Below are 27227 nucleotides of genomic sequence, written 5' to 3'. Positions count from 1 at the left end.
GGAAAATTTACACCCCCCACTCCCCATGCAGGGGTTCCCTGTAGGTTAGGGTTGATATGTATATGTATATAGCAGGGTAGCGTGAGAAACCATGTCTTGCTGCTTTCCAAGCTGCACCTGTACTATGGATGAAGGCAGAACTTCATTCTCCAGGGAGCTCTATTCTAAAGCTTTCAGTAGCACTGAGACATGGTTTCAAAGCATGGAAGCACATTCTTAACTTTAATCATGTAGGCAATCCCATCCTATTCTGCAAAGCACTTAAGCATATACTTTAAGCATCTGCTTAAGTGCTTAGCTGAATCTGTGCCTTAATACCTTTATCTGCATGAAACTGATATATGCAGCTGGCACTGGGATCACAGGGATCTCCAGGGCATCACAGGATCTCCAGGGCATTATTGTAGCCAATTTTAAAGTCAGCAGTTCAACAACCAACATGAACATTGTGAAAACAAATTTAATTACCATCCCAAATGTTATTCTGTTCACAGAACATTTATAACCAACCACTACCAGATCTTTTGTTTTACTTTGTGTGAAAAAGTGAAAACATCTAATTAAAGTCTTGGGAATATTGTGCTAACTCATGAACATCACATGAATTTAAGGCCTAACCTACCAGACTGCTGCCTTTGAATGTTTCCCTCTGTCCATAGGCGCCGACTTATATGGGGCTCTGGGGCTTTAGCCCCATGAATAAATCCCAAGCAGGGGCTCTGCCCCACCAATGTTTTTTCTCCCCTGCTTGGAGCGCCCCCCCGCCGCTGCCGCCGCCGCCAGGGCTGCCCAGAGCCCTTTAAATCCCAGCCGCGGCTGGGAATCAGAGGGCTCTGGGCTGCCTGCTGCAGCGGGAAGCCCAGAGCCCTCTGATTCCCGGCTGCGGCTGGGATTTAAAAGGCTCTGGGCTCCCCGCGGTTGCAGGCAGCCCAGAGCCCTTTAAATCCCAGCAGCGGCTGAGATTTAAAAGGCTCTGGGCTCCCCGCGGTTGCAGGCAGCCCAGAGCCCTCTGATTCCCGGCGGCGGGTGGTTTTTAAAAGGCTGTGGGCTGCCCGCCGCAGCAGACAGCCCAGAGCCCTCTGATTCCCGGCCGCGGGTGTGATTTAAATGGCTCTGGGCGGCCTGCAAACGCGGGGAGCGCAGAGCCTTTTAAATCCCAGCCGCGGCTGGGATTTAAAGGGCTCTGCGCTCCCCGCTGCGGCGGGGAGCCCAGAGCCCTTTATATCCCAGCCGCGGCCGGGAATCAGAGGGCTCTGGGCTGTCTGCTGCGGCGGGCAGCCCAGAGCCTTTTAAATCCCAGCCGCGGCCGGGAATCAGAGGGCTCTGGGCTGCCTGCTGCGGCGGGGAGCCCAGAGCCCTCTGATTCCCGGCCGCGGCTGGGATTTTAAAAGCTCTGTGCTCCCCGCGGGTGCAGGCAGCCCAGAGCCCTTTAAATCCCAGCCGCGGCTGAGATTTAAAGGGCTCTGGGCTCCCCGCCGCAGCGGGCAGCGCAGAGCCCTCTGATTCCCGGCTGCGGCTGGGATTTAAAAGGGTCTCAGCTCCCCCCGGTTGCAGGCAGCCCAGAGCCCTTTAAATCCCTGCCGCGGCTGAGTTTTTAAGGGCTGCGGGCTCCCCGCGGTTGCAGGCAGCCCAGAGCCCTTTAAATCCCAGCAGCGGCTGAGATTTAAAGGGTTCTGGGCTCCCCGCCGCAGCGGGCAGCCCAGAGCCCTCTGATTCCCGCCCCGGCTGGGATTTAAAAGGCTCTGGGCTCCCTGCGGTTGCAGGCAGCCCAGAGTCCTCTGACTCCCAGCCGGGGCTGGGATTCAAAGGGCTCTGGGATCCCCGCGGCTGCCAGCAGCCCAGAGCCCTTTGAATCCCAGCCTCTGTCCGCTGATTGCCCCCTCCCCAGACCCCTGCCCCAACTGCCCCCCAGAACCTCCACCCCCTATCTAAGCCCCACTGGTCCTTGTTCCCCAATTACCCCCTCCCGAGACCCCTGCCCCTAACTGCCCCTTGGGACCTCAGCCCCTATCTAAGCCTCCCTTCTCCTTGTCCCCAACTGCCCCCTCCTGAGACCCCACCCAACTTCCCCCCCGCAGGACCGCACCCCCTACCTGTCCCCTGATAAACCTCTTAGACTCCCATGCCTATCCAATTGCTGCCTGTCCCCTGACTGCCCCTTCGAACCTCTGCCCCATCCAACTCCCCCTGCTCCTTGTCCCTTGACTGCCCCCCGGAACTCCCTACCTCTTCTCCAACCCCCAAACCGCTTACTGTGCCACTCAGACCAGCGTATCTGGCTCCATGCAGCTCCAGACAGTTGCTGCCATGCTCCCCCATGGAGCCCACAGCCCTCTCCCACCCCCAGCACCTGCCTTCCAGATTTGAACACCTCAAAATTCAGGAGTGCTCAAGCTCGGTTTGGGCAGCTTTTACTTCATTTCTCCCAAATCAGTTTCCCCTGCAAGGTGCCAACTGAAGGTGTTGGAGAACAGAGAGATCAGGTGGCCTCCTAATGCCTGGAAAAGAGACAAAGGAGGAGGAGGAGGGAGTGTCAGTGCCTGTGCAGACTTCTGGGAAGTGCACGGTGTGGAAGGGGATGCTGTGATGCTTTGGAACATCTCCATACAAAGCCAGTCAGGACTCTGGGGGAGCCTCCTCTCTCGGAGCATACTGTCTCCAGGGCAAGAAGCTTACACCTTCCTGGGTCTGACCTCGGAGCATTCAGCATGCCCTTCCACGTCATGCACTTTCCAAAGTGAGTCTGCCCAGGCTGGTCCTGGGGCAACCAGAGGTCGCTGCACCCCAACTCTGCAGTCAGATGTGACTCTCAGCCAGACAGTAAAACAGAAGGTTTATTAGATGACGGGAACACAGTTTAAACAGAGCTTGTTGGTACAGAAAACAGAACCCCTCTGTCAGGTCCATCTTGGGGGGTGGGGAGCCCAGAACCAAGTTCTGGGTCTCTCCCAATTTCCCCAGCCAGCTCCAAACTGACACTCCCTCCTCTGGCCTCTGTGTCTCTTCTGGACAAGGAGGCCACCTGATCTCTTTGTCCCCAACACCTTCAGTTGGCATCTTGCAGGGGAAACTGAGGCACCCACACAGTATTCAGAGAAAATATTAAGAACATTCCCACTTCATCACAACAGATGCAACAAAATATAATACCGTATATTGAAGTAGGCAAGTGCTGCTTCTGACTTTCCACTTTTAATTGACCCTTGTAATCTTGTGGCGCTGACGCGTTGTAGCTTCATTTTATATCGGCTTACAGGGCGGGAGCGGGGGGGCACCACCATTTTGGGCCCCACCAAAAATTATACAAACCTGCCGCCTATGCCTCTGTCCATTTGAACTGCTAGGAAGATTCTATGCACCAGGCGACACTGTCTGATTTTCATCACTGATTTGGATTCCCTACCCTTTTTGCTTCCTGCTTTCTCAGACCTCTGCTTCAACACTGACTCTTTTCAGTTAGCACTTAAAATAAGACCTTCTCTTACTAATGCAAGAGCAGAAAGAACTAGATTAAAAATACCGTGTTCTTCTGCAGAATTATTGCCTACAAAAATATTTAAATTATTTGCTCATTTCTAAACTATCTAAGCAAAGTTTTGTTTATAGTGAATACTTTCACTCCATCTCCCCTAATTTCCCAGAGAAAGCAATTGCATCATCTGCAAGTAACATTAGCATTGCATAGCAAAGGAGAAAAATAGGGAGGCGACCACATTCTGCTGCAAAGCATAGGTGTGTATCTGCTATTCAATGTTTATACTGGAGGAAATCCATATGAATGGTAGACACCTCTTTTGCTCTCATTGCTCAGTCTGTGGACACTCTCTAAATAGCAAGCAAGCAAGGTTACTTAAGAATAGTTGACCTAACAAAGGTGGATTTTTTAATGTCTTACAAAAGTTTCTAATTAATATCATGTTAAATATATAATACCATGTTAAAAATGTCATAACACATATTGCCAAGTCTCATTTTGTAGCAGCAATGGAGAAAATGACAGAAAACGTACAGAATTGTCTAAAATGAAATTCAGTCAAATTGTTATCTTGGGCTGCAAGTCCCCTAAGAGTTTGACAAGTGGTCAGGGTTATTTGCAAAAAGACCAAAATCAATGACCAATTTAGAGCCACTTTAAGGCCCTCCTGTACTGTACCCTTCCAGCATGGTGGGTAAAAGGGTCTTAGTGTTAATAAAAATCAGACCTGACTTTTTTTTTTTTAAGAGCACAATCATCTTCATCTGTAGGAAGAAAAATGAAATTCACATTTTTATTTTGTTGTATTTCATTTCATTCCCTAAAGCTGTAGCAATAAATCATTTTTGAATGACTGAAGCTAACTGGCAGTTAGTCCAGTTAACATTTATTTGTTTACTTTTAAAAAAGATTTGAGGGGACACCTTGCAGAGTTGGCCTATCCTGACCTTGTTGTGGCTGCTGAAATTCAAGCTGCCATGTAGGTTGATCCTGTCTCCTCTCTGCAATGTTGATGCCAATCACTTCAACCGCTACTACGCTCTGATGCATTGCTGGGGTGGTGCTCAATAAACAGTCTTATACTGTTCACACTTCACACAAATCATTGTTAATATAGCACTCCCATGTAAAAAAAGATTTTAAAAAATGTACAACTTCTAAAAGTAATTTTTTGTCCTACATCCTCCTCTTTGTTTTCATGAAAAGTCACCCTCCTGGACCTGATCCAACTCTTGCTGATTTCACTAGGAGCTGACCCAGGCCCTAAAGCATTTTCATTCAATAACTGCATACATTCCTCAACATAAATTATGGGCTCTATTCTGCCACTCTTATTCACCTTGAAAACTAGCTTAATGTGTCACTAGCCCCATTGGTTTCCCTTGGACTACTTCAGAAGAAAGGGACTACTCAATGAGTGTAAGGATGATCACATGAAAGTACTAATAGTTAAAAATGCATAAACCACATTTATTTCTCTTATGATATTTATAAGCATCTTTGATTGCAACAAAAAAAAATCATCTGAGCTCTAGCTATTTCTTTCATGCAATTTACATGGGCTTTTATAAGGGTTCCCCTTCAATGGGTAAGGAGAGGTGGGAGAAAGGTTACAGGGATGGACAGGAGGCAGTTGGGTTGATGTCAAGAGAAGGTCACTGCACTGCCCTTCCTGCTGACCAGAAGAATGGTGCACAAGTGTGCACATTTATACCCTATGCAGACGCAGTGAAGCCATCTTTTACCCACCCTCCCACCTATGAACCTGGCAAAAGGACCGACTCCCTCTTGACAGACTGTGGGAATTACACTAGTTGACCATTTCCTTGGGGAGCTGGGAAGGAATTTTTCTCTCTTTGCCAGATTGGCCAAGGCAGGGTGGTTTTTTCCACCTTCCCCACAGGAGGTCTGGGGCCCACTGGGGTGGAGTAGGTTATAATTAAGGCTACATTTTAGTCACGGGTATTTTTTGTAAAAGTCAAGGACAAGTAATGGGCAATAAACAAAAGTTCACGGCCCGTGACCTGTCCATGACTTTTACTATATACCCGATTAAGACTTGGGGAGGAGGCATGGCTGTTGTGGGGGTCGTGGCCCGGGGGATGCCATGGGTGCGCCACAGATGCTTGGGAGAGTGCGGCCCAGGAGAGTACTGCGGGTGCTGGGGAGGAGCGGTTGGTGGGGCTGGAGCAGGCTCCCTACCTGGCTCCTGGGAAGCGGCGACCTCCAGCTCCTAGCTCCATGTGCTGCCTCCACTCTGCCCCAAGCCCCAGTTCTGCAGCTCCCACTGGCTGGGACCCAAAGCCAATGGGAGCTGCGGGGGCAGTGCCTGCAGGCAGAGGAAGCATGTGGATCTAGGAGCTGAGGGAGGGGAGTTCCTGTTGCCTTTCCCCCTAGGTAAGCACTGTCCTGTACCCCAACCCACAGCCCCCCCACAGCCAAACTACTGCTGCTGGGGGGCAGGGGGAAGGGGAGGAGGAGGAGGGCGAGAGTGCCCCAGCAGCAGCTGGAGTGACTAGCCCGGGACTGCCCAAGCTGCTCAGGCGGCTCCCGGGCCATCTGCTCTGGCCACTGCAGAAGTCAAAGAGGTCAGGGACAGTCATGGAATCCATGACTTTTGTGACCTCCATGACAAACACGAAGCTCTAATTATAATGTTGCAACTTAGTATGTAAAACTTGTGGTAGACGTCCAGTGCAGGTACTTGGTATGGAAGGGATACAGTTATTGAATAAAGTGGATTGGGAAAGGATTTGAAGGAAAGCAACCCTTAAGAGAGTCAAGTAAGGGAGGATTGATGCTCCTACATCTGGAGCAACGGTGAGCCAACTCCTCTGCTTTTATAGTCCCTTTTCACCTCTTATGAAGAGAGGGTGGTAGAATCCTAGCAGCAGGATAGCTGGGACATGGTTGGGGATTATGTGGAAATTATTAAGAAAAGGATAATGACCTGCACTGTACAATTTGTTGCCCAATACTTTAAGTGAATAAAGTTGCAGCCTAGTGAAACTACCTCCATTACTTTCTGTTTTTCTTCTGGCATGGCTGGACAATTGGCTGCTACCTGAACCTTTGCTATTTGTCTCACTACCTGATCCAAACTCACACCTGCCGTTTAGATTCACTGCTGGATCCCAAATTATTTCCTGGTTTGAACATAGCTGAAATCTCATGAGATTTCAGTGACAATATATCTGAACCCAAACCCTGATTTAGTCTCAAAATTGAACCTTAGGAGACTAATCTAATATCTGGATCTGACTTTGCCCCCTTGCTCCATGTCTACTCTCTCTCTAGGAATTATTAATTCTTGAAGCAACAAAGAATCCTGTGGCACCTTATAGACTAACAGACGTTTTGCAGCATGAGCTTTCGTGGGTGAATACCCACTTCTTCAGATGCAAGAAGAACTTGCATCTGAAGAAGTGGGTATTCACCCACGAAAGCTCATGCTGCAAAACGTCTGTTAGTCTATAAGGTGCCACAGGATTCTTTGTTGCTTTTACAGATCCAGACTAACACGGCTACCCCTCTGATACTTAATTCTTGAAGGCCGCCTCTCCTGGAAATTGTCATAGGTATGGAGAGTGAACTAAATAACTAGAACACGTTTAGGGCCTCTCAACAGATAACACTCTGACTATGAGTTAGTTCTAATGGAGCACCAATATCAAAAACATGTTCAAAGTTTGTAGCCCAAGACATTTTTTAGCTAGAGTAAGTGGACATAAAAGTTAAACAAAATTTAAAAAAGCGAACACCCTCCCCACCCCAAAATCCCATTAGTGAAAAGTGTTCAACTGAGCTCAATCTTTCAGAAAAAAAGGCCTTCTCTGGCCTTAGATTAAGCATGAGAAGCTTTGGGCTGAAATGAACACGTACGTGTGTGTGTGTGTGTGTGTGTGTGTGTGTGTGATGCAAAAGTTTGGGGGAATAAAGGGATTGGAGCAAAATTAGGCTTATAATGGAAATGTATCGCAACTGTTCCATATAATTTGCTAATGATTATATGTTTGATGCTGAATGAGAATGGAACTCCCATTAACCCACAGTATTTTTCTTGGCTTCAGCACTTACTATGAAATCATCATCATCCAGAACAGCTCCTGTGGTCACCAAAACAACAGCCAAACGGTCATCTAAAAATTCAAAGAAGAAGAAGCCAAAGAAAGTAGTACAATCTCATGAAGTTATGGAAGGTAGGAAAGAATACAAATGCAATGGAACTGGGCATTACCTGAATGAATATTAAAGGTCATTACACTGTTCTGGATGTAGAAAGCTAATATGAAATATTACCAGACAGCTACCAGACTTATTTATAAAGCTTATTACATCATCTACTTCTCAGAGAAGAGATTATTCGCTTTTGAGATCTAGGCTTGCTAATATAAATGTTAGAAAAGTGTGGTGATCTCTCTTCGGTCCCTAGTGGATTTTCATCCACATCTCAATAAAGATCATATGAACAATTGGCAATTTCAGGAAGAGTCCAGGACTGTAAAAACAGAAGTACAGTAGTTCAGGACAGCAGTGTGTTGACAAAGCTGAGAGGGGAAACTTACACAGCAAGGGTCTGATGCTTCAGTTAAGCCAGGCTGCATAAAATTTCAGAAAATACCCATAACTTTGTGGAAAGTGCAAAACACCTTTTTTCCCTAGTGTTGTTATATTATATAATAACTCGTTAGATTATAGGATGACCTTGAAGTTCATATGCTTATATTCACTGGGACAGATTCATATACTTATATTGACTAGGACAAATCTGTCACACTATTGTCTAACACTTGTTAAGCAGCAATGCTTGCTGTTAGCAATAGCCCAGATCTAAAGATTTCCAGTGGCTTTTTTGAGAAGTTAAATGAGCATTGCTCTGAACCACATGCAGACGTTGCATGTCTGTCAGGTTTTTGGGAAAATAGGTGTGTAAAACTGTAAAATATTTTGGAGATACGATACAATGAAAGATTAGGCATTTATACACTTAAGGCCAATTCCTGATCAATTTAGATATGCAAGTATAATCTGACTAAAGTCAATCAGACTACTAACAAAGAGTAAGGTGAGCAGGTTTTGATCCAAGTTCATGGAGAGGAAATAAAGCACAGGATACAAAATGGGAGGACTTGTAACCAAGATGTCACCATGCAGTTGCGGTAAAGTGAGCTAATTTTCCTTTTGTCTCCTTACTATTCTCCTATTAATACTTGTCAGGTAACCAAGCATTATCATAATGACAGGGAAGGTGTGCAGTCGGGATTAGGAGATTTAGAGGGAAGCAGATCCTCCCATAGAATCATAGAATCTCAGGGTTGGAAGGGACCTCAGGAGGTCATCTAGTCCAACCCCCTGCTCAAAGCAGGACCAAACCCAACTAAATCATTCCATCCAGGGCTTTGTCAAGCCTGACCTTAAAAACCTCTAAGGAAGGAGATTCCACCACCTCCCTAGGTAACCCATTCCAGTTCTTTACCACCCTACTAGTGAAAAAGTTTTTCCTAATGTCCAACCTAAACCTCCCCCTCTGCAACTTGAGACCATTATTCCTTGTTCTGTCATCTTCTACCACTGAGAACAGTCTAGATCCATCCTCTTTGGAACCCCCTTTCAGGTAGTTGAAAGCAGCTATCAAATACCCCCTCATTCTTCTCTTCTGCAGGCTAAACAATCCCAGTTCCCTCAGCCTCTCCTCATAAGTCATGTGCTCCAGCCCCCTAATCATTTTTATTGCCCTCCGCTGGACTCTCTCCAATTTATCCACATCCTTCTTGTAGTGTGGGGCCCAAAACTGGACACAGTACTCCAAATGAGTCCTCACCAGTGCTGAATAGAGGGGAATGATCACATCCCTCGATCTGCTGGAAATGCCCCTACTTATACAACCCAAAATGCCATTAGCCTTCTTGGCAACAAGGGCACACTGTTGACTCATATTCAGCTTTTCGTCCACCGTAACGCCTGGGTCCTTTTCTGCAGAACTGCTGCCTAGCCACTCGGTCCCTAGTCTGTAACAGTGAATGGGATTCTTTCGTCCTAAGTGCAGGACTCTGCACTTGTCCTTGTTGAACCTCATCAGATTTCTTTTGGCCCAATCCTCTAATTTGTCTAGGTCCCTCTGTATCCTATCCCTACCCTCCAGCACATCTACCACTCCTTCCAGTTTAGTGTCATCTGCAAACTTGCTGAGGGTGCAGTCCACGCCATCCTCCAGATCATTAATGAAGATATTGAACAAAACAGGCCCCAGGACCGACCCTTGGGGCACTCCGCTTGATACCGGCTGCCAACTAGACATGGAGCCATTGATCACTACCCATTGAGCAAGATGATCTATCCAGCTTTCTATCCACCTTATAGACCATTCATCAAGCCCATACTTCTTTAACTTGCTGGCAAGAATACTGTGGGAGACCATATCAAAAGCTTTGCTAAAGTCAAGGAATAACATGTCCACTGCTTTCCCCTCATCCACAGAGCCAGTTATCTCCTCATAGAAGGCAATTAGATTAGTCAGGCATGACTTGCCCTTGGTGAATCCATGCTGACTGTTCCTGATCACTTTCCCCTCCTTTAAGTGGTTCAGAATTGATTCCTTGAGGACCTGTTCCATGATTTTTCCAGGGACTGAGGTGAGACTGACTGGCCTGTAGTTCCCTGGATCTTCTTTCTTCCCTTTTTTAAAGATGGGCACTACATTAGCTTTTTTCCAGTCATCCGGGACCTCCCCCGATCGCCATGATTTTTCAAAGATAATGGCCAATGGCTCTGCAATCTTATCGGCCAACTCCTTTAGCAACTGCAGTGCATCCGGCCCCATGGACTTGTGCTCGTCCAGCTTTTCTAAATAGTCCCGAACTACTTCTTTCTCCACAGAGAGCTGGTCACCTCCTCCCCATACTGTGCTGCAGAGTGCAGCTGTCTGGGAGCTGACCTTGTCTGTGAAGACAGAGGCAAAAAAAGCATTGAGTACACTAGCTTTCTCCACATCCTCTGTCACTAGGTTCCCTCCGTCATTCAGCAAGGGGCACACACTTTCCTTGACTTTCTTCTTGTTGCTAACATACCTGAAAAAACCCTTCCTGTTACTCCTAACATCTCCGGCTAGCTGCAACTCCAAGTGTGATTTGGCCTTCCTAATTTCACTCTTGCATGCCTGAACAATACTTTTATACTCCTCCCTGGTTATTTGTCCAATCTTCCACTTCTTGTAAGCTGTTTTTTTGTGTTTAAGACGAGCAAGGATTTCACTGTTAAACCAAGCTGGTCGCCTGCCATATTTACTTTTCTTCCTACACATCGGGATGGTTTGTTCCTGCAACCTCAATAAGGATTCTTTAAAATACAGCCAGCTTTTCTCGACTCCTTTCCCCGTCATGTTATTCTCCCAGGGGACCTTGCCCATCAGTTCCCTGAGGGAGTCGAAGTCTGCTTTTCTGAAGTCCAGGGTCTCTGTTCTACTGCTCTTCTTTCTTCCTTGTGTCAGGATCCTGAACTCGACCATCTCATGGTCACTGCCTCCCAGGTTCCCATCCACTATTGTTTCCTCTACTATTTCTTCTCTGTTTGTGAGCAGCAGGTCAAGAAGAGCTTTTCCCCTAGTTGGTTCCTCCAGCACTTGCACCAGGAAATTGTCCCCTACACTTTTCAGAAACTTCCTGGATTGTCTGTGCACTGCTGTATTGCTCTCCCAGCAGATATCGGGGTGATTAAAGTCACCCATGAGAACCAGGGCCTGTGATCTAGCAACTTCTGTTAGTTGCTGGAAGAAAGCTTCGTCCACCTCATCCCCCTGGTCTGGTGGTCTGTAGCAGACTCCCACCACGACATTACCCTTGTTGTTCATACTTCTAAATTTAATCCAGAGACTCTCAGGTTTTTCTCCCAGGGATCATAAATTTTATGAAGTGGTCCACTATATGAGAAAGATTGAAAAGCCCTGTACTAGAGTGTTTTCCTGTTTATTAGTTTTAAATATCTCCAGTAAAGCTTACAAAAAAACCTTCTAAGCCAATTTTTCTCAGGTACGGGAGACTCCTTTGAAATGCCTTTAGCCCCACAGGGTTTCTGGTTATGTATCACTTATATCTCAGAGGTGTATATTACAAACAAATCAGCAGATAGGGATAAATGTATGTTTAAATATGATTAAAAAAATAAGGGTCAAGCTTTTCAAATGACCCCCTTTTAATATATAGTCTGAAATAAGTTATTGGTTGACAAATATTATGGGCCTGATTCTCCGCTCTCAGAATAAATCTGAAGTAACTCCACTGGCATGACTTAGAAAAGGATCAGGCCCTATATCTTTCCCATGTCCCCGTTTTTTTCCCTCCAAATGCAGAAAGTCTGAATTTGAATTCTTAGGACTTCCCCTTTTTAGCCTATTCTGCAGGTCCTGTACACTCTTGATTAGAATCCTGAGCTGCTTCTGATTTTAAACCCCTTTACAGCTGATCTGTCACTGCCTTTACATAGACAATAGCCACCAGCTCAGCCACACACACATGAAATGGGGAATAAATCTCAGAACTTTCTGCTCTAAAATCACAGTCTTCCATTATTAAAGGAGGCTGCCATGGGGTCATATTTTCATGCAATATGATCACAAGATTTGGCAGCACTGTTACCTCCTACTGAGTGTTGCTTCCATTCATTGCTAGTTAAGGAGGCAAAAAATTTCAAATTATACCTCACATCTTCATCTTATTTACTCCAAATCTTTATCTTTTGAGAGCAATTTTGTTTTAAACTGTGCATTCGCTTCTTACACATCTTATTTTGCATGACTTTCTGTTTTCACCAATTATTTTACTTGGCTGCAGAACATTCAGAATCTGAGAAACAGAAATCTTCTTCCTCATCGTCTTCCTCGTTGTCATCCACAACAATTCGGAAAACAAAGGCTTCAGCAAGAAATCCCAGTGAAAAAAACCAAACAAATAAAATTAAAAACAAAAACAATAGAAAAGTGAAGGATACCATGAAAGGTATGGATTGTGATCAAATAGCCTAATGCAGAAATGAAATTTAAACTGTATATACAGTGGTATAATAGAAGCTGATGTTTAGCAGTGCATGCTTGTCTTTCTGTGTTGAAGAAATTCTTAAGGGTTTACCACAAACTTTTCTCTTTGCTAATTTTTTAAATTTAGCATATGATTAAATTCTTTAAGTATTGATCCTCCAAGATTTTCCGCATGGGCAGACCATTAAACCCACATGGAGCTCCATTGAGGTCCATGGGGTTCTGTACAGGTATTTGGAACAGGTTGCCAGATCAGGACCTTAGAGAGGACATGTGGGGCAAAGATTTTCAAAGGTTAATGTATTGGAAGCACATTAATGAATTCATCAATGAACCATATCTGTAAAGTCCCATATTTGTGTGTGCATCAGGTTCAACTGATACACATACAGTTTTGGTGAATAAGTTTTGAAAATCTGGCCCATTACACATGAACAGTAGCATATGGTGAAGCACCTTCTGAGCAGATTTGCTGTTGGCGTAAGGGACAGCAGGTCAGTTATGGGAATGGCTTTTATATACTGTGCAATACAGTACAAAACAATGCATGTTCAGATTGAACCTTTATTACTGGCAATGTACCTAGCTTGAATGTCAGCGCCTAGGCTTAGTTTTCAGGTCTGGAAAGCAGACAACATACCTAATTTTACTTGTAAGCTGAGAACATTTGATACAGAAATCATTAAGGGACAATAAACATAGAACCCCATGTTGCCATTTCTACAGGGTCACTTTTCAGAGCAGAGCCACTATTTAAGGTTTACACAGAAAGACCAAAATAAATAAATATATTTCCACAGAAGAATCGGAATATCCTAAGCAGTGTGCAGAAGTCTGCCTTTAGCTAATGCAATAGCTCTTCCTTTTCAGATCTTCACTGTGAACCAATAGCCCTATCCCCTTTTTTAAAAATGAAAAACAATCTCCTTCATATATAATAAAGTAGCTGAAGCCAAAAAAGCCCACCAGAACTACATATAACCAGAGTCAACCCAAAATTTTGTAAAAAACTTACATAGTAAGTAAGTCACCAGGCAGGCTTATGTAACCCATGTTGAACTTTGGTAGGAGGGAGATTAGACAGTGTGGCACACTGAAATCTCTTTTCTGAAGAAGGATGTGAGTGGGTTTGTTAAGAGGGAGTGGTTTGGAGCAGGACCAGCTCCAGGCACCAGCCGACCAAACACATGCTTGGGGCGGCACAGTGCTTGGATTTCTTTGGTTTGTTTGTTTTTGTTTCCACTGGGTGGCGCTCAGAGGGGGGGCGGGGGCTTGGGCGGCACGGTGCTCGGAGGGGCAGGGGCTTCGGGTGGCACAGCGCTGGGGGGGGGGCTTGGGCGGCGCAGCGCTGGGGGGGCGGGGCTTCGGGCGGTGCGGCGCTCAGGGGGGCAGGGGCTTTGGGTGGCGCGGCACTCACGGGGGGGTTGTTACGGCGGGGCGGTGCTCTTTTTTTTACTTGGGCGGCAAAAAAGTTAGAGCCGGCCCTGGTTTGGAGTGTTTGCTACTCTGACTGAGGAAGGTCATGCCCCTGGAAGGGTCACAGCAGGCTCTCATGCTGGGGTTGACTGCAGATACACACAGGATAGAATTGCAGACACAGGATAGAATTGCCAACACAGTGTTGCTCTCAAAATTGCTGGGCCCTGTGTGAGAGCATATACAGCCCAGCGCTAAGGTTGGCCATGTAATGCGTAAGGCTCCTTTGGACTCTATTAACTGTTATATTACAAGTATAATATGTCATTAACCCTGTGAGGCCAGAAGCTTGGGTTTTCTAGAACACATCCTTTTTCCAGCCCAGCACCATCTACATTTACTATTTATGTATTTAACAACTAGAAAAGGTAAAAAAAAATTTAACCTGTCTCCACCAGAACGCCTGGTTGAAAAGGGATCTTCCCCTGCCCAGTGAAAAGGAGTGAGTGAGTGAAGGTGAGGGAGAGCCAGTGATGGAGGGAGGGGGTATGGAGTGAGCGTGGCAAGGCCTCAGAGAAGGGGCAGGACAGGGATGTTCGGTTTTGCGCAGTTAGAAAGTTGGCAACCCTAGAGAGACTTCCCATTTCCTCACATGGTTTGTTATTACAGTTAGAGAACCAACAGATATTGGAAGAGCCACAACATAGTGTATCACCGCATGCCACAATATTAGGATAGTTTCATAAGGACATAAAAATGTAGATGGCATAAGTCTGAGATAATTAAAATAAGTTAGGCCTTTCTATTTTCAAAGGTGCACTTACTTAACTAAAGGTGTGATTTTAAACCAATTTAGTTAGACCAATGTAAAATCTTGCATAGACAGTCTTAACACAGTTTAAACCTGGCTTTTATCAATTTAGCTTAACTCGATTCCTTATCTCTTGATGAATTAAGCTAGGTTTAAATTGAATTAAGATGTCCACAGAGTTTTGCACCAACCACATAGGGTTCTAAACTGATTTAAGTTAAAACAGTGCAACTTTACAGGGAAAAAAATTAAAAAGGTATTGGTACAAGTCACAAAAGTTGCAACTATTTCCAACTGTGTTTACAAAAACACCATGAGTGGTTACTGTGTCAAATCCAAAAGAACAAATGCTGTAATGTTGCATAAATATGAGAAAATAAAAAGTGGTACTTTAACTTGATATGCACTTCTTGTAGAGCACGACTCAAAAAACAGAAGAACTTCATCCAGGACTTCTACATCTGATGAAATAAGAGAGATTTCTGAGGAGACTGGCAGTGGATTGGACAATGTGGGTACTAGGCCTGCTCCTACTGCAAAGGGCCCTGACAGAAAAATTTCAAGTCAAGGAAATAAAGGTACAACAGCAGCTCCATTGTCAGAAGAAAGTTTTAGCCAGACCCCTGCCTCCCAGCCAGATAAAGTTACTGTGCCCTTCAAAATGAATACTACAAAGACATTAAGTCTGAAGACCAACATGCAACCTACTACTACAAGTATGGCTAAGATCTCAGCATTAACTGGTGCAGCTCATGTCACTAAAGCTAAAGACACAAGTACTACATCTATGAAAAATGCCACAGCTACTACAGCTAAAGGGATGACCACAGCTAAGAGAGATAAAACTACTGTAGTGATAGAGACAACAACAACATCTAAGAAATACACTACAAAAACAGCTGAAGAGCTAACAGCTAAAAGTGACACAACTACTGTAGCTATGAAGATAACAACAACAGCTAAAACAGACATGACTACAGCAGGTAGGAAAGCAACAACAGCTAAAAGTGACAGAACTAGTGCTGTTAAAATGGCAATGACAACAAGTAAAAGAGTCACACCCACAGCAGTCACAGAGAAGACAACAAGTAAAAGAATCACACCCACAACAGTCATAGAGAAGACAACAACAGATAAAAATGATATGACTACTGCAGCTAAAGAGACTATAACAACAACAGAAAAGCAAGGCACGATGACAGATAAAACAATACGCAGAAAAGACACAACTACTCTAGCTAAAGATACTGTAATGACAACAAATGAAAGAGACCTAACTACTCTGGGCAAAGAGACTGTAACAACAACAGAAAAGAAAGACACAACAACTACAACCGCTAGAGAAACAATAACCACAATAGATAAAAAAGTCACAACTATTGCTGAGAGAGAGACTGTAACAGCTAAAACAGTCACAGCTGCAGCTAAAGACGCTGTAAAAGCAACAGATAAAAAAGACACAACCACAGCAAATGACAAGAATATATTGACTCCAGATGAAAAAGACTTAACTAAAAAAGACACAACTATTGCAGCGAGGAAGACTGTAACAAGAGCACCTAGAACAGACACACCTGCAGAAATTCAAGACACTGTAACAACAGCAGGCAAAAAAGATACAACTACTGTGGACAAAGAAAATGTGTTAACAGCTGAAAAAGACACAACCACAGCAAATGACGAGATTATACTGACTCCAGATGAAAAAGACTTAATAACTAAAAAAGACACAACTATTGCAGCGAGGAAGACTGTAACAAGAGCACCTAGAACAGACACAACTGCAGAAATTCAAGACACTGTAACGACAGCAGGCAAAAAAGATACAACTACTGTGGGCAATGAAAACGTGCCAACAGATGAAAGAGACAAAACAACCATAGGTAAAAAAGACACAACGACAATGGACACAGAGATTGTGATGACTACAGCAGAAAGAGACACAACAGATAAAAAAGACACAATTACTGCAGAGAGAGAGACTGTAACAACAACAGCTAAAACAGCCACAACTGCTGCAGCTAAAGACACTGTAACATCAGCAGCTAAAAAAGACACAACTACAGTAGGTGAAGAGATGATATTGAGTCCAGATGAAAAAGACTTAACAACTAAAAAAGACACAACTACTGCATATAGAGAGATTGTAACATCGGCTACAACAGCCACAACTGCAGCAGCTAGGGAGACCGTAACAAGAGCACCCCAAACAGACACAACTACAGAAACTCTAGCCACCATAGGTAAAAAAGATACAACTACCGTGGACAAAGAGACTGTAATGACAATAAATGAAAAAGACAAAACAGCCATAACTACTATAGCTGCAGTCAATATAACAACAACAGATGAAAAAGACACAATAGATAAAACCACAACTACTGCATCCAGAGCTACTGCAGCTAAAAAATCTGTAATGACAACAGCTAAACTGGACACAACAGCACCAGCTAGAAAGACACAAACTACCACTAAACAGACACCTACTGCTGCTGAAGTAACAACCATGGCTATAGAACTGACAACTGCAGATAAAGAAGAGACTGTAGATAACAGACAGAAAACTACAGCTACCGAAGAAACAACAACGGAAGAGAAAAAAGAGTTAACCACTGTTATCAAAGAGAGAACTACAGAGGACTCAAAGGACATGACTACTGCAGCCAAAGAAAAAACTATGAATGAAAAAAAAGAGACAACTCCAAGTGGTACAACAGAAGTAACTGCTGCTGATGAAGAGATAAATATAGCTGATAAAAGAGAGGTAACCACTGTTACCAGAGAGACAACTATGGCAAATAAAAAAGAAACAGATGCTGTCACTAGAGACACCTCTACTGCCAATAAAAAAGAGGTAACAACTGCTACCAAAGAGACAGCTACAGTGGATAAAAAAGAAAAAGCTTCTGATGATAAACAGGCAACTACAACAGGTAAAATAGACACAACTGCCAGTACTGTCACTAAAGAAACACTGACTGTCTCTGAAGAGGTGTCCACTACAGCTAAAGGCTCCCAGGAAAGACCTGTGTCACTAACAGAAGATAAACCTGGAATCACTGTCACTCAAATCCCACCAGTAAAAGCCACTGCCAAACCCACCATTGAACCTGAAAAAAACACTAAGTCTGTGATACAAATTACTGCTACTCCACCCATAAACCTTTCTACCTCTCAACCTAAAGACGTCCCTGAAACAAAAGTCCATTTTGAAACCACAAAAGAAACATCTACTGTTACTAAAAGATCTACAGCAACTTCCATTTCCAAGGAGACTACTGAAACCAAAGACATCTCTGAAAATACATACACTACAGATACTACCACCCAGAAAAACACAACACAGTTTCCCACTGAAAAATTACAAACTTCCAAGATCATCATCAGTCCTTCTTTGGCTCAGAAACCAGCTACCCACCCAGTCACTCCTGAGCAGGAGAAACATATAGATAATTCAAGCTCCACTGCAATTAATCCAATGACTCTTCCAGACAGTAATTTCCCCCGCAGAAACACAGAAAACCCCAAAGAAACTCCCGCTCCTTATGAGGGACCCAATCAAAATCCTACCTCTTCCAAACAAGTTAACTCTATAGACTACCCAGCAATCTCATTCACAACTTCTGTTGTTCCACTGAGAGCTACACCTAATCCTAACGGCAATGATGAAAACAACAGGTTGGAAACCATTACGAAAATAACATGGACAACAACAAAATCTAATTCAGCTATCCCTCAAAAACAAGAAACAACGTCCCATGGCATTACAACTAATACCAGCATTGATCTTGTTTCAGATAAAGAAATTACCAAGGAAAGTCCAATAGCTATGAACACAAATACATCAGTAAAACATACAATAGTGTCTTCAACCTTTACAGCTGAGAAAGATATGCATCATACCTCCACCTTGCCAAGCGGATTCATAACCACAAGGACTGAAGAAAGAAGAGAAGTCACACATTTCCCCACTAAAACATACTCGTCAACTAAAGCTCCTGAAAGAAGCCCCGCTATACACACAGACTCCAAACTACAGGACAAGATCAACACAACTTACAAAGGTATATTTCTTTACAACTGTAACATTTATATTTATAGGGATGAACAAACTATATTTCTCAGATAGCCAGAGCATGTCTCCATTTCAGGAACCATATGTTTCTGAAGAGATTACTTGGAACATTGACTGTAAGTACCAGGGAACATATGAATCAAAACAGGGTCAAGGAGTAAGGCCAGAGGGAGATTTCCAAGTCTCATGAAAGTATTCCAGCAAGTCATTGGCTAGAGTTCAACTATTAGTCATGTTACCTAATTTGGCAGCCATTTTGCACAGATACCCACAATAAAAAACAAGACATCCCACCGCTCAGGCCTCCTTCCAGCTGCAATATTGTTCTTGCCCTCACTATCCATTATATTTTAATTAAATCTTAGCCCCATTATTTTCCTTTGACAGTTTTCCAAATTCACATATTCCTGAATATTTTGCTACAAGTAGGCACCACTAGACCTAATATTGTTTAAATACTAGAGTAGAGTTTTCACCCATCCTTTATGATTACATAACTTAAACTACACATATACTCATTCTTAAGGAAAAAAAGAGCTACAGGAAACATTACATGGTGTCTGTTTCATTCACACTTGTGAGTGGAAAATTCTGATCTGGTTTTGCATCCACTTTTCATTGGTGTGAATGACAGCATGAGATGCAAGCCAATGGAAAGTTGAAATCAATGGGAGCTAGATGCCTAAATGCATTCGAGGATCTGAGCCTAAATCTATATCTGCTCTATCTATGTGAATGAAAGAGGAGACAAGAAAAATATTTTCAGGACCTCTTAGTTTGAGATGGCTCAGATATACTATGAAGTATTGAAAATTTCCTGCAGTTTTTTTGTTTCCCAGCTAAAACCCAGAGTACAGAGAACTGTGAAAAGCTGATTAAAACAAAACAGAAGAGGTAAATTCTTTTTTCAAATTTCTATAAGAGATTTCTGGACAACAATTTGAGTCAGTTTTTATCCTAAATCCATTTACCCAATGCACAATATTTTAGCCCTTTTAGACTTTTTCAAATAAGCATTGTTTTTAAAGATAGTATTTAAACAAAGAAGAGCAATCCACTAAATAGGCAGGAAATGGATAAAAATTAAATATGAGGTTTATGTGAGAGCTAATTAATTTGGTTATTTATTATGGTATACTTAGAATTCTACCCAATTTTTTTTCTGAAATGCAGGTACTCAAAATATTAACAAAAGAAAACTATAGATTGCTATAAACGTATCAGAGTTTATATTCTTTGGTAACAAATATCAAGGTTAAAACTTTGGAGAACATATCTCAGATGAACAATAGCTATTATTTGTAACAAATATAGGAATCAGAATCCTGGCTCCTGAATAGTCTCAAACACTAGGAAGGAATGGTGCTTGTCTGCAGCATTCTTATTCAAAGTTTTACTTTTATGCTTTTTTTATAGTGTAATAAGTTGATGAATACACAGTATAGATTTCCCTATGCACACTCCAATAAATAATGAAACCAAGAGTCTGTTCCATTAACAAGAGGTTTATCTTACCTGACAATCCTACAGCATTTTAAGCTATTCTTTGAGCTTCAACTTCATTTAAATAAAAAACTATACACTAATTATTTTGTACCAGATGAACAAGATAAGAATTTGTGTAACGGAAAACCAGCAGATGGAATAGTTGCTTTACCAAATGGAACATTAGCTGTATTCCGAGGTGAGTGGTCGACTGGATTTTTATCATTTTCATGCCTTCACTTATTTTTGAATTAAGTACTTACTTTTTGGCCTTTTCTAATGATCAGGTAATATATATTTGGGCTATTGTCCACTTAAGTCTCACTTCCTGATGCCAAAAGGAGGCAACAGCTCAATAGTACTTCCAGGGCCTCACAATTAGTGTGGCAGAGGACATGGCAAAGTATTTGCTTTTGCGAGTGGTGCTCTGTCCAAATCACTACCAGGAGTGTAATGTAAAAATATAATGAAAATGCCATGTGATGCATTTTGTGTGTGTTACAAGCAATTGATTGAATCTCAAAAAGTTCAACTTCCAGAGATTAATTTTAGAGTATGTGTTACAGAGTATAGAGTATAATGTAATTACCAGACACTTATTTTGGTGCATATGGCACATTGTTGTTAAATTATTGCAATGTTTATGCTCCAGAATCTAAGATTTCATTCAAAAAATTATCTAGCCCTTATAGTAATGAAGTAAACCTTCCAAATGTAACTGAGGGCTTGTCTACACTTACTGAGGGATCAACAAGCAGCGATCGACCGCAGATCACTCTCCCGTCGACTCCTATACTCCACCAGATCGAGAAGAGTAGGGGGAGTCGATGGCAGAGCATCTATCGTTGACATCGCATAAGTAGATCTAAGCTACGTCGATTTGAGTTATGCTATTCATGTAACTCAAATTGTGTAGCTTAGATCGAATTTCCTCTGTAGTGTAAGACAAGGCCTGATACAGGAATGTCTGCTTGAGTCTGAAGACTACCTGAAATACCAGCTCTGGGATCAGTGTAAAAAATAAACTGCTTAACAAAATAAACACACATAGGCATTACTGTACTGAATGGGAGCTGGGATAACAATGCATAACTTTGGGGACAACTACACATAAGTTAGTTTTATTGTGCTAAGTAGGATATGGGCTACAGAAAAGCAATGGAAATTTCTCTTTGCAGGAACCCCAGAACAACAATTCATACCTTTACCCATCCAAGTTTCCATCCTCCACTAATAACTTCCCCACTCCTACTGCTGCTCCCTTCTCTAATTTTTTAATTCTGCCTGCTCCTAGTGTTTGATGAATACATGAACATAGAGCCCCATTAACAATTATTAAAACTTTATAGGAAGCAAGGACCAGATGACTTTAAGAAACTAACAGAGAAAAAGGTAGAGTTAAAATAAGTGGTATAGATAGGAGCCAGAGATAGAAAAGGCCTAGAAATCAAAGGCAATTAATATCCAAATAAATAACTCTACAGCAGGGGTCAGCAACCTCCGGCACGCGGCTCGCCAGCATAAACACCCTGGCGGTCCGGGCCAGTTTGTTTACCTGCCGTGTCGGCAGGTTCGGCGGATCACGGCTCCCACTGGCCGCGGTTCCCCGTCCCAGGCCAATGGGGGCTGTGGGAAGCCGCAGCTAGTATATCCCTCGCTCGTGCCGCTTCCCACCACCCCCATTGGCCTGGGACGGCAAACCACGGCCAGTGGGAGCCACGATCCGCCGAACCTGCCGATGCGGCAGGTAAACAAACTGGCCTGCCTGCCAGGGTGCTTACCCTGGCAAGCCACATGCCAGAGGTTGCCGACCCCTGCTCTACAGCAATAATCAGACACTCTATCCCTCAAAATAATCATATCTCCTATAATAATTAAATGTGACTAGCGTCCCACAAACAGAACACAATAATAAAAAGTGAGAGCAGCCCAGGAGTTTACCCATAGCCCTTGGAGTGAACCTCTGTGTACTACTACGTGGGTGCTTGGTGTCACCAACCCAAACTATTGACCTCACATGAGCCTGACTGGCTCCAGACTAGGCCTTCACTCACCCTGATCCCTTTTGTATGTAACACTACATGTAGCATAGCCAGTACTCAGTGTTGTGGTATCATCTCATTTCAGTGCAGATAGTTCGCCTTCTGGAGTGAACCAGGACCTAGGTTGCTCAAAGCCAGGTGCCTTGATGAGGCCTAACAGGGGAGGTGGGGAATTAGGCCTCTCCTGCTGAATAGTGGAATCTGAGAGTTCCTTGTTGATCGTAATGCGTAGCTTGATGAGTGTGAGGGGTGAAGGAAAGGGCTGGCTCTTCTCCCCACTCAAAGCCTTCTGTACTTCAGCTGTTTGGGGACAGCTAGCTTGGGATGAAGCCTCCCTGTGAAGCTGGGTGCTGCAGGATGGCATGGTTTCTCTTTCTGGGAACAAAGGGGCTTTGCACCATATATGCCCTTTTCCCAAAGTGTGTTTGTGCAGGCTTCATGCATGGGGCTAGGTGATCCCAGCCACAGAAAGGATATTCTGGGGTGGTTGGCTGTTCTGTCAAGTCAGTCAAAGTCCTCCTCCTCTTTTCTTCCCAGCAGCATTGCACAGACTTTGCTGCCCTCGGCCACTTAGGTTAGGCAGACTTCCCGTGTCGTCCTCCTCCCGCAAGCTTGCTGAATGTTACTTTTCCAGCAGATGCTTCTGGGCTCCAGGCACTGCAATTACATGGAAGGTCTGATCCTGCTAGGTGCTGAGCCACCTGTGTTACCTTGGGCACTCAGCCTTGCAGGACTGAGCACTTAGAGAGGATGTTATGCCATTTCAAAGAGGATGGCTCTGTGGTCCTTGCTTCTACTATTTAGAATTCTGTACGTGGTATTGTCTGTACTATTATTTAAAAAAATAAAAGTTTAAGTAGGGGCAAAATGGTGCACATCAGTGAGATTTTTCAGGGCTAGAACTATTTTTTATTTTACAGGTCATTACTACTGGCTGCTGGATTCAGCTAGGCAGCCAACAGTGTCCCCTCGTAAAATCACTGAGGGTTGGGGTATTCCATCCCCCATCGACACTGTCTTTTCCAGATGCAACTGTGATGGCAAAACCTTCTTCTTTAAGGTAGGGAAGTTATCTTGCTTAGTTTGAGTGTTTTAAAAGATTTAATTTCACAGATGCCTCTTAAAATGAAAAAAAAACAACGAAGGGCAGTATAGCAAAGAGTAATAGTAAATAAATAGGTTCATGAGCTCAGCTGACAACACACCTGTCTAATTGCCCAGTTTGCTTTAATGAGTATTCCTGTTGGCATTCTCATGAAAAAGGTCAAGGACTGAAGGGACATGCAGACTGAATTAACCCTTCTAAGGCAGTTAGAGAGGATGCTGGTGAGCCCACAAAGGGTAGCTTTCGCTGCTGAGGCCTGTATTGTATGCCTTCTATAGCCAGAAAATATCAGTCCTCAGAGTTGTCAAGCTGGATCCTTTCCTGTGCTCAAAAACTCATTAGATAGATATAAAACTGACTACCAAAACCATGGCAACAATGGACTAGAATTAACAAGCTGCAGCTGTGTGGGAGCTGTGACACTCAAGCTCACACTGGTGCCTTAACATGGTTTCCTTTCCTATTGCTACATTGTATGTCTGAGGTAAGAACCTGCAACAGGCAGAATGAACCCAAATACTATAACAAGACAAAATCCTCTTTGCAGCAGAGAATGCAGTGCTCTATGATTTGTAGGTTACACAGTATAGTCTTAAAGTGCACTGGGCCAGGAAAGAGAATTTCTAAGAAGGCTGCTAAGGTGTGCACATTTTTAGTACCACCTGAGGAAAAACCCTTTCTGAATGGCTGCTTTCTCCACTTGCCTGCCTCCTGAAGTACAGCAGCCTGGTAGAGCTCTCCATCCCCTCACACCAACTGTCATAGGAGAGGAAGGCAACCAGAAAGAGCCCAGCAGCTCAGGGCACCTCCTCCCTTCCTGTGAGCAAAGGAAAGATGTCTCGTCAGCAACACAGGCCTTGTCTACACTACAAGACTATTTCGAATCAACTTAGTTCGAATTTGTGGATTCGACCTTATGAAGTCGAATTTGTGTATCCATACTAAATACACTAATTCGAATTTCTGAGTCCACATTCACGGGGCCAGCGTCGACTTTGGAAGCGGTGCACTGTGGGAAGCTATCCCACAGTTCCCGCAGTCCCCGCTGCCCATTGGAATGCTGGGTAGAGCCCCCAATGCCTGCTGGGGGGAGAAATGTGTCGAGGGTGGTTTTGGGTAAGTGTCGTCATTGAACCGTCAATCACAACCTCCCTCCCTCCCTCCTTGAAAGCGCCTGCGGGCAATCTGTTCGTGCACTTTTCTGGTCAGTGACAGCGCGGACGCCACAGCACTGCAAGCACGGAGCCCGCTGCGATCATCGCCGTTTTCTCCTCCTCGCACTTTATCGTCCACCTCTTCCACAGTCAGCTGATGAGAAATTGGGCTACTTTTCAATGGTGCTGCAAGCACTGGGGGACCATAGGGGACGTTTTACAAACATCAACGTCGGGTGGCCGGGCAAGGTTCATGATGCGTGTGTTTTCAGGAACTGTGGGCTGCTCAGACGCCTGCAGGAAGGTAGTTTCTTCCCGGACCACGAAATAACTGTTGCGGATGTGCAGATGCCTATAGTCATCCTCGGGGACCCAGCCTGCCTGCTAATGCACTTGCTCATGAAGCCCTATACAGGCGCCTGGGACAGCGACAAGGAACTCTTCAAATACCAGCGAGCAGCGAGACCTGTGACTGTTCAGTTTCTTTACAGAGAAGCTGAACCTGCCCCTGTTTCTTTACCCAGTTACTGTTGACTCTCCTCTTCGGTTACATACCCCGTTCACCCCGTTACCCCCACTTCCAGCACACGTGTAAAAATAAAATACATGTCCCATTATTACTTAACAAAGGTTTCTTTATTCATGACTTTTGGTGAAAGGGTTGAAACTGGGACGCAGGCTGTGCTGGGTAGGGTGTGCGGTGATGTAAAGACCGCCTCTAAACTCAAGGAATGACAGGCTCCTGCTCCTAGAGCGGTCCGCAGTGCCGGAATGCTTCTTTCAACGGAGCCTGCCATCCCTCTTTATGGAATTCTGTGTGCGGGCGGATATGTGACCTTGTGGTGGAGGAGGACGGATACAGATTCCTCAGCTGCGTGACTCAGCGGTCCAGGACAAGGACCGCTGTATAAGATCTGTAACCGCCCTCCCCCGCTGCAAAGTCACATCTCCCCCGCCCACACAGATCCTGGAAACCACCTCCAAAAACCGACCAGGGTGCCTACTGACTGCACCGTGTGTGACCCGCTGCTGATCCTGCCCCCGTGTCTGTACCCTGGGAAAGGTGACTGTCCTATGCAATTAACCACCCCCTTCCCCACGCCCCCCATTCAAACACAGTCTTCTTTGAAAAAACATAACGGAAACAGTAATTAACAGCAAAGCATTTTTATTAATTAAGTAGACAGTTAGGGGATGGGACTGGGATTGGGACTACTGTGAGTCTGGAAGTGAAGGACTTCGGCAAATGTAGGGTATGAGAGCTTTTGGGTACTTGAGCACTGTGCTGTGGTGCAGTGACAGTATTCACGTCCCCGGCCACCCCTCCTCCTGATTATTTTCGGTGAGGGGGGTATGGGACTTTGTGGCGGGGGAGTGCGGTTGCAGATACACTGCAGGGTGTCTCTGTCCTCCTGCGGTCCTGCAGAACATCCACAAGGCGCCTGAGCGTGTCCGTTTGCTCCCTCACTAGTCCAAGCATTGTTTCAGTCGCCTGCTTGTCTTCCTCACGCCACCTCTCCTCCCGTTCGCTGTGTGAGCGCTGGCACAGAGAGACGGTCTCCCTCCACTGGCTCTGCTGGTCCGCCTCTGCTAGGTAGCAGCCCATACGTTCCTCGAACATCTTGTCCCTTGTCTTTTTCTTTCGCCGCCTAATCTTTGCCAGCCTCTGCGAGGGGGATGCTGTGAGATGGGAAACAGGGAGTGAATTCCTTGCAAAGATACATTTTTGCGAACAATTAACTGAGTCTAGGCTGTCTCTGTGAATTCTGGGTTGAGACCCCTGTGCCTGCTGGGGCAGAAATCATTTTCGCGGTGGATTCTGGGTAAATGTCGCCAGTCATTCCTTCCTCCGGGAAAGCAACGGCAGACAATCATTTCAAGCCCGTTTTCCCAGAATTGCCCTGGCATACGCCATAGCGTGGCAACCATGGACACTGTTTTGCCTTTTGTGTATGTCACCGTATGTGTACTAGATACCGCTGACAGAGGCGGGCCAGCAGCGCTACACAGCAGCATGCTTTTGCTTTTGCATGACAGCAGAGATGGTTACCAGCCATATTGTACCATCTACCATACCATAAATTGGTAATAAGATGGTAATAAGATGGGCATGGTTACCTGTCCTTTTGCACTGCCCCATTTGGTGCTGTCATAAGTGCCCCTGGCCGAGCAGCCAGAGGCGCAAAAGCAAAAATTGGGAATGACTCCCTGAGTCAATCCCTCCTTTTTGGTATCTAAAAATAGAATCAGTCCTGCCTAGATTATGGGCAAGTGTACTAGAGAACCACTGTATCATAGAACCAGAGAGCACAGCTGCTCTGTGTCCGATCCTGCATAAATTATGAGCTGTATGCTATTCACAGGGGGTGCTCCTGCAACAACACCACCTGTTCATTCCGTTCTTACCCCAGCCTTCCTGGGCTACCATACCATTGTCCCCCCACTTGTGTGATGAAGTAATAAAGAATGCAGGAATAAGACACAGTGACTTGTTTGTGAGAAATGAGTGGACGGAAGCCTCCAGCTGCAATGATAGTCCAGGCAGGACATTAAGGAGTGTGGATGAAGGAGCCCATCATCCCTCTGCTAGTCCAGGGGCAATTGAATCTTTTATTTACAATGAAGGGTGGGGGCTG

At 44.6% G+C, this 27227-nt stretch overlaps 1 protein-coding gene across 1 annotated transcript in view; it reads left to right on the top strand.

The window, feature by feature from the left end:
* The window catches only part of PRG4 (proteoglycan 4), a 43512-nt gene that overhangs the window by 9903 nt on the left and 6382 nt on the right, over nucleotides 1-27227 (top strand). Inside the window, exons 5-11 of the mRNA XM_045027148.1 lie at nucleotides 7546-7674; nucleotides 12301-12465; nucleotides 15147-15580; nucleotides 16046-17364; nucleotides 17626-18794; nucleotides 20406-20489; nucleotides 23253-23392. Of these exons, the coding sequence (XP_044883083.1) occupies nucleotides 7546-7674; nucleotides 12301-12465; nucleotides 15147-15580; nucleotides 16046-17364; nucleotides 17626-18794; nucleotides 20406-20489; nucleotides 23253-23392 (3440 nt within the window). The remainder of the gene's footprint in view (nucleotides 1-7545; nucleotides 7675-12300; nucleotides 12466-15146; nucleotides 15581-16045; nucleotides 17365-17625; nucleotides 18795-20405; nucleotides 20490-23252; nucleotides 23393-27227) is intronic.

This window comes from Mauremys mutica, chromosome 8 (assembly GCF_020497125.1).
Source record: "Mauremys mutica isolate MM-2020 ecotype Southern chromosome 8, ASM2049712v1, whole genome shotgun sequence".
NCBI classification, from domain to species: domain Eukaryota; kingdom Metazoa; phylum Chordata; order Testudines; family Geoemydidae; genus Mauremys; species Mauremys mutica.
This window is presented reverse-complemented; position numbering and strand designations above follow the sequence as displayed.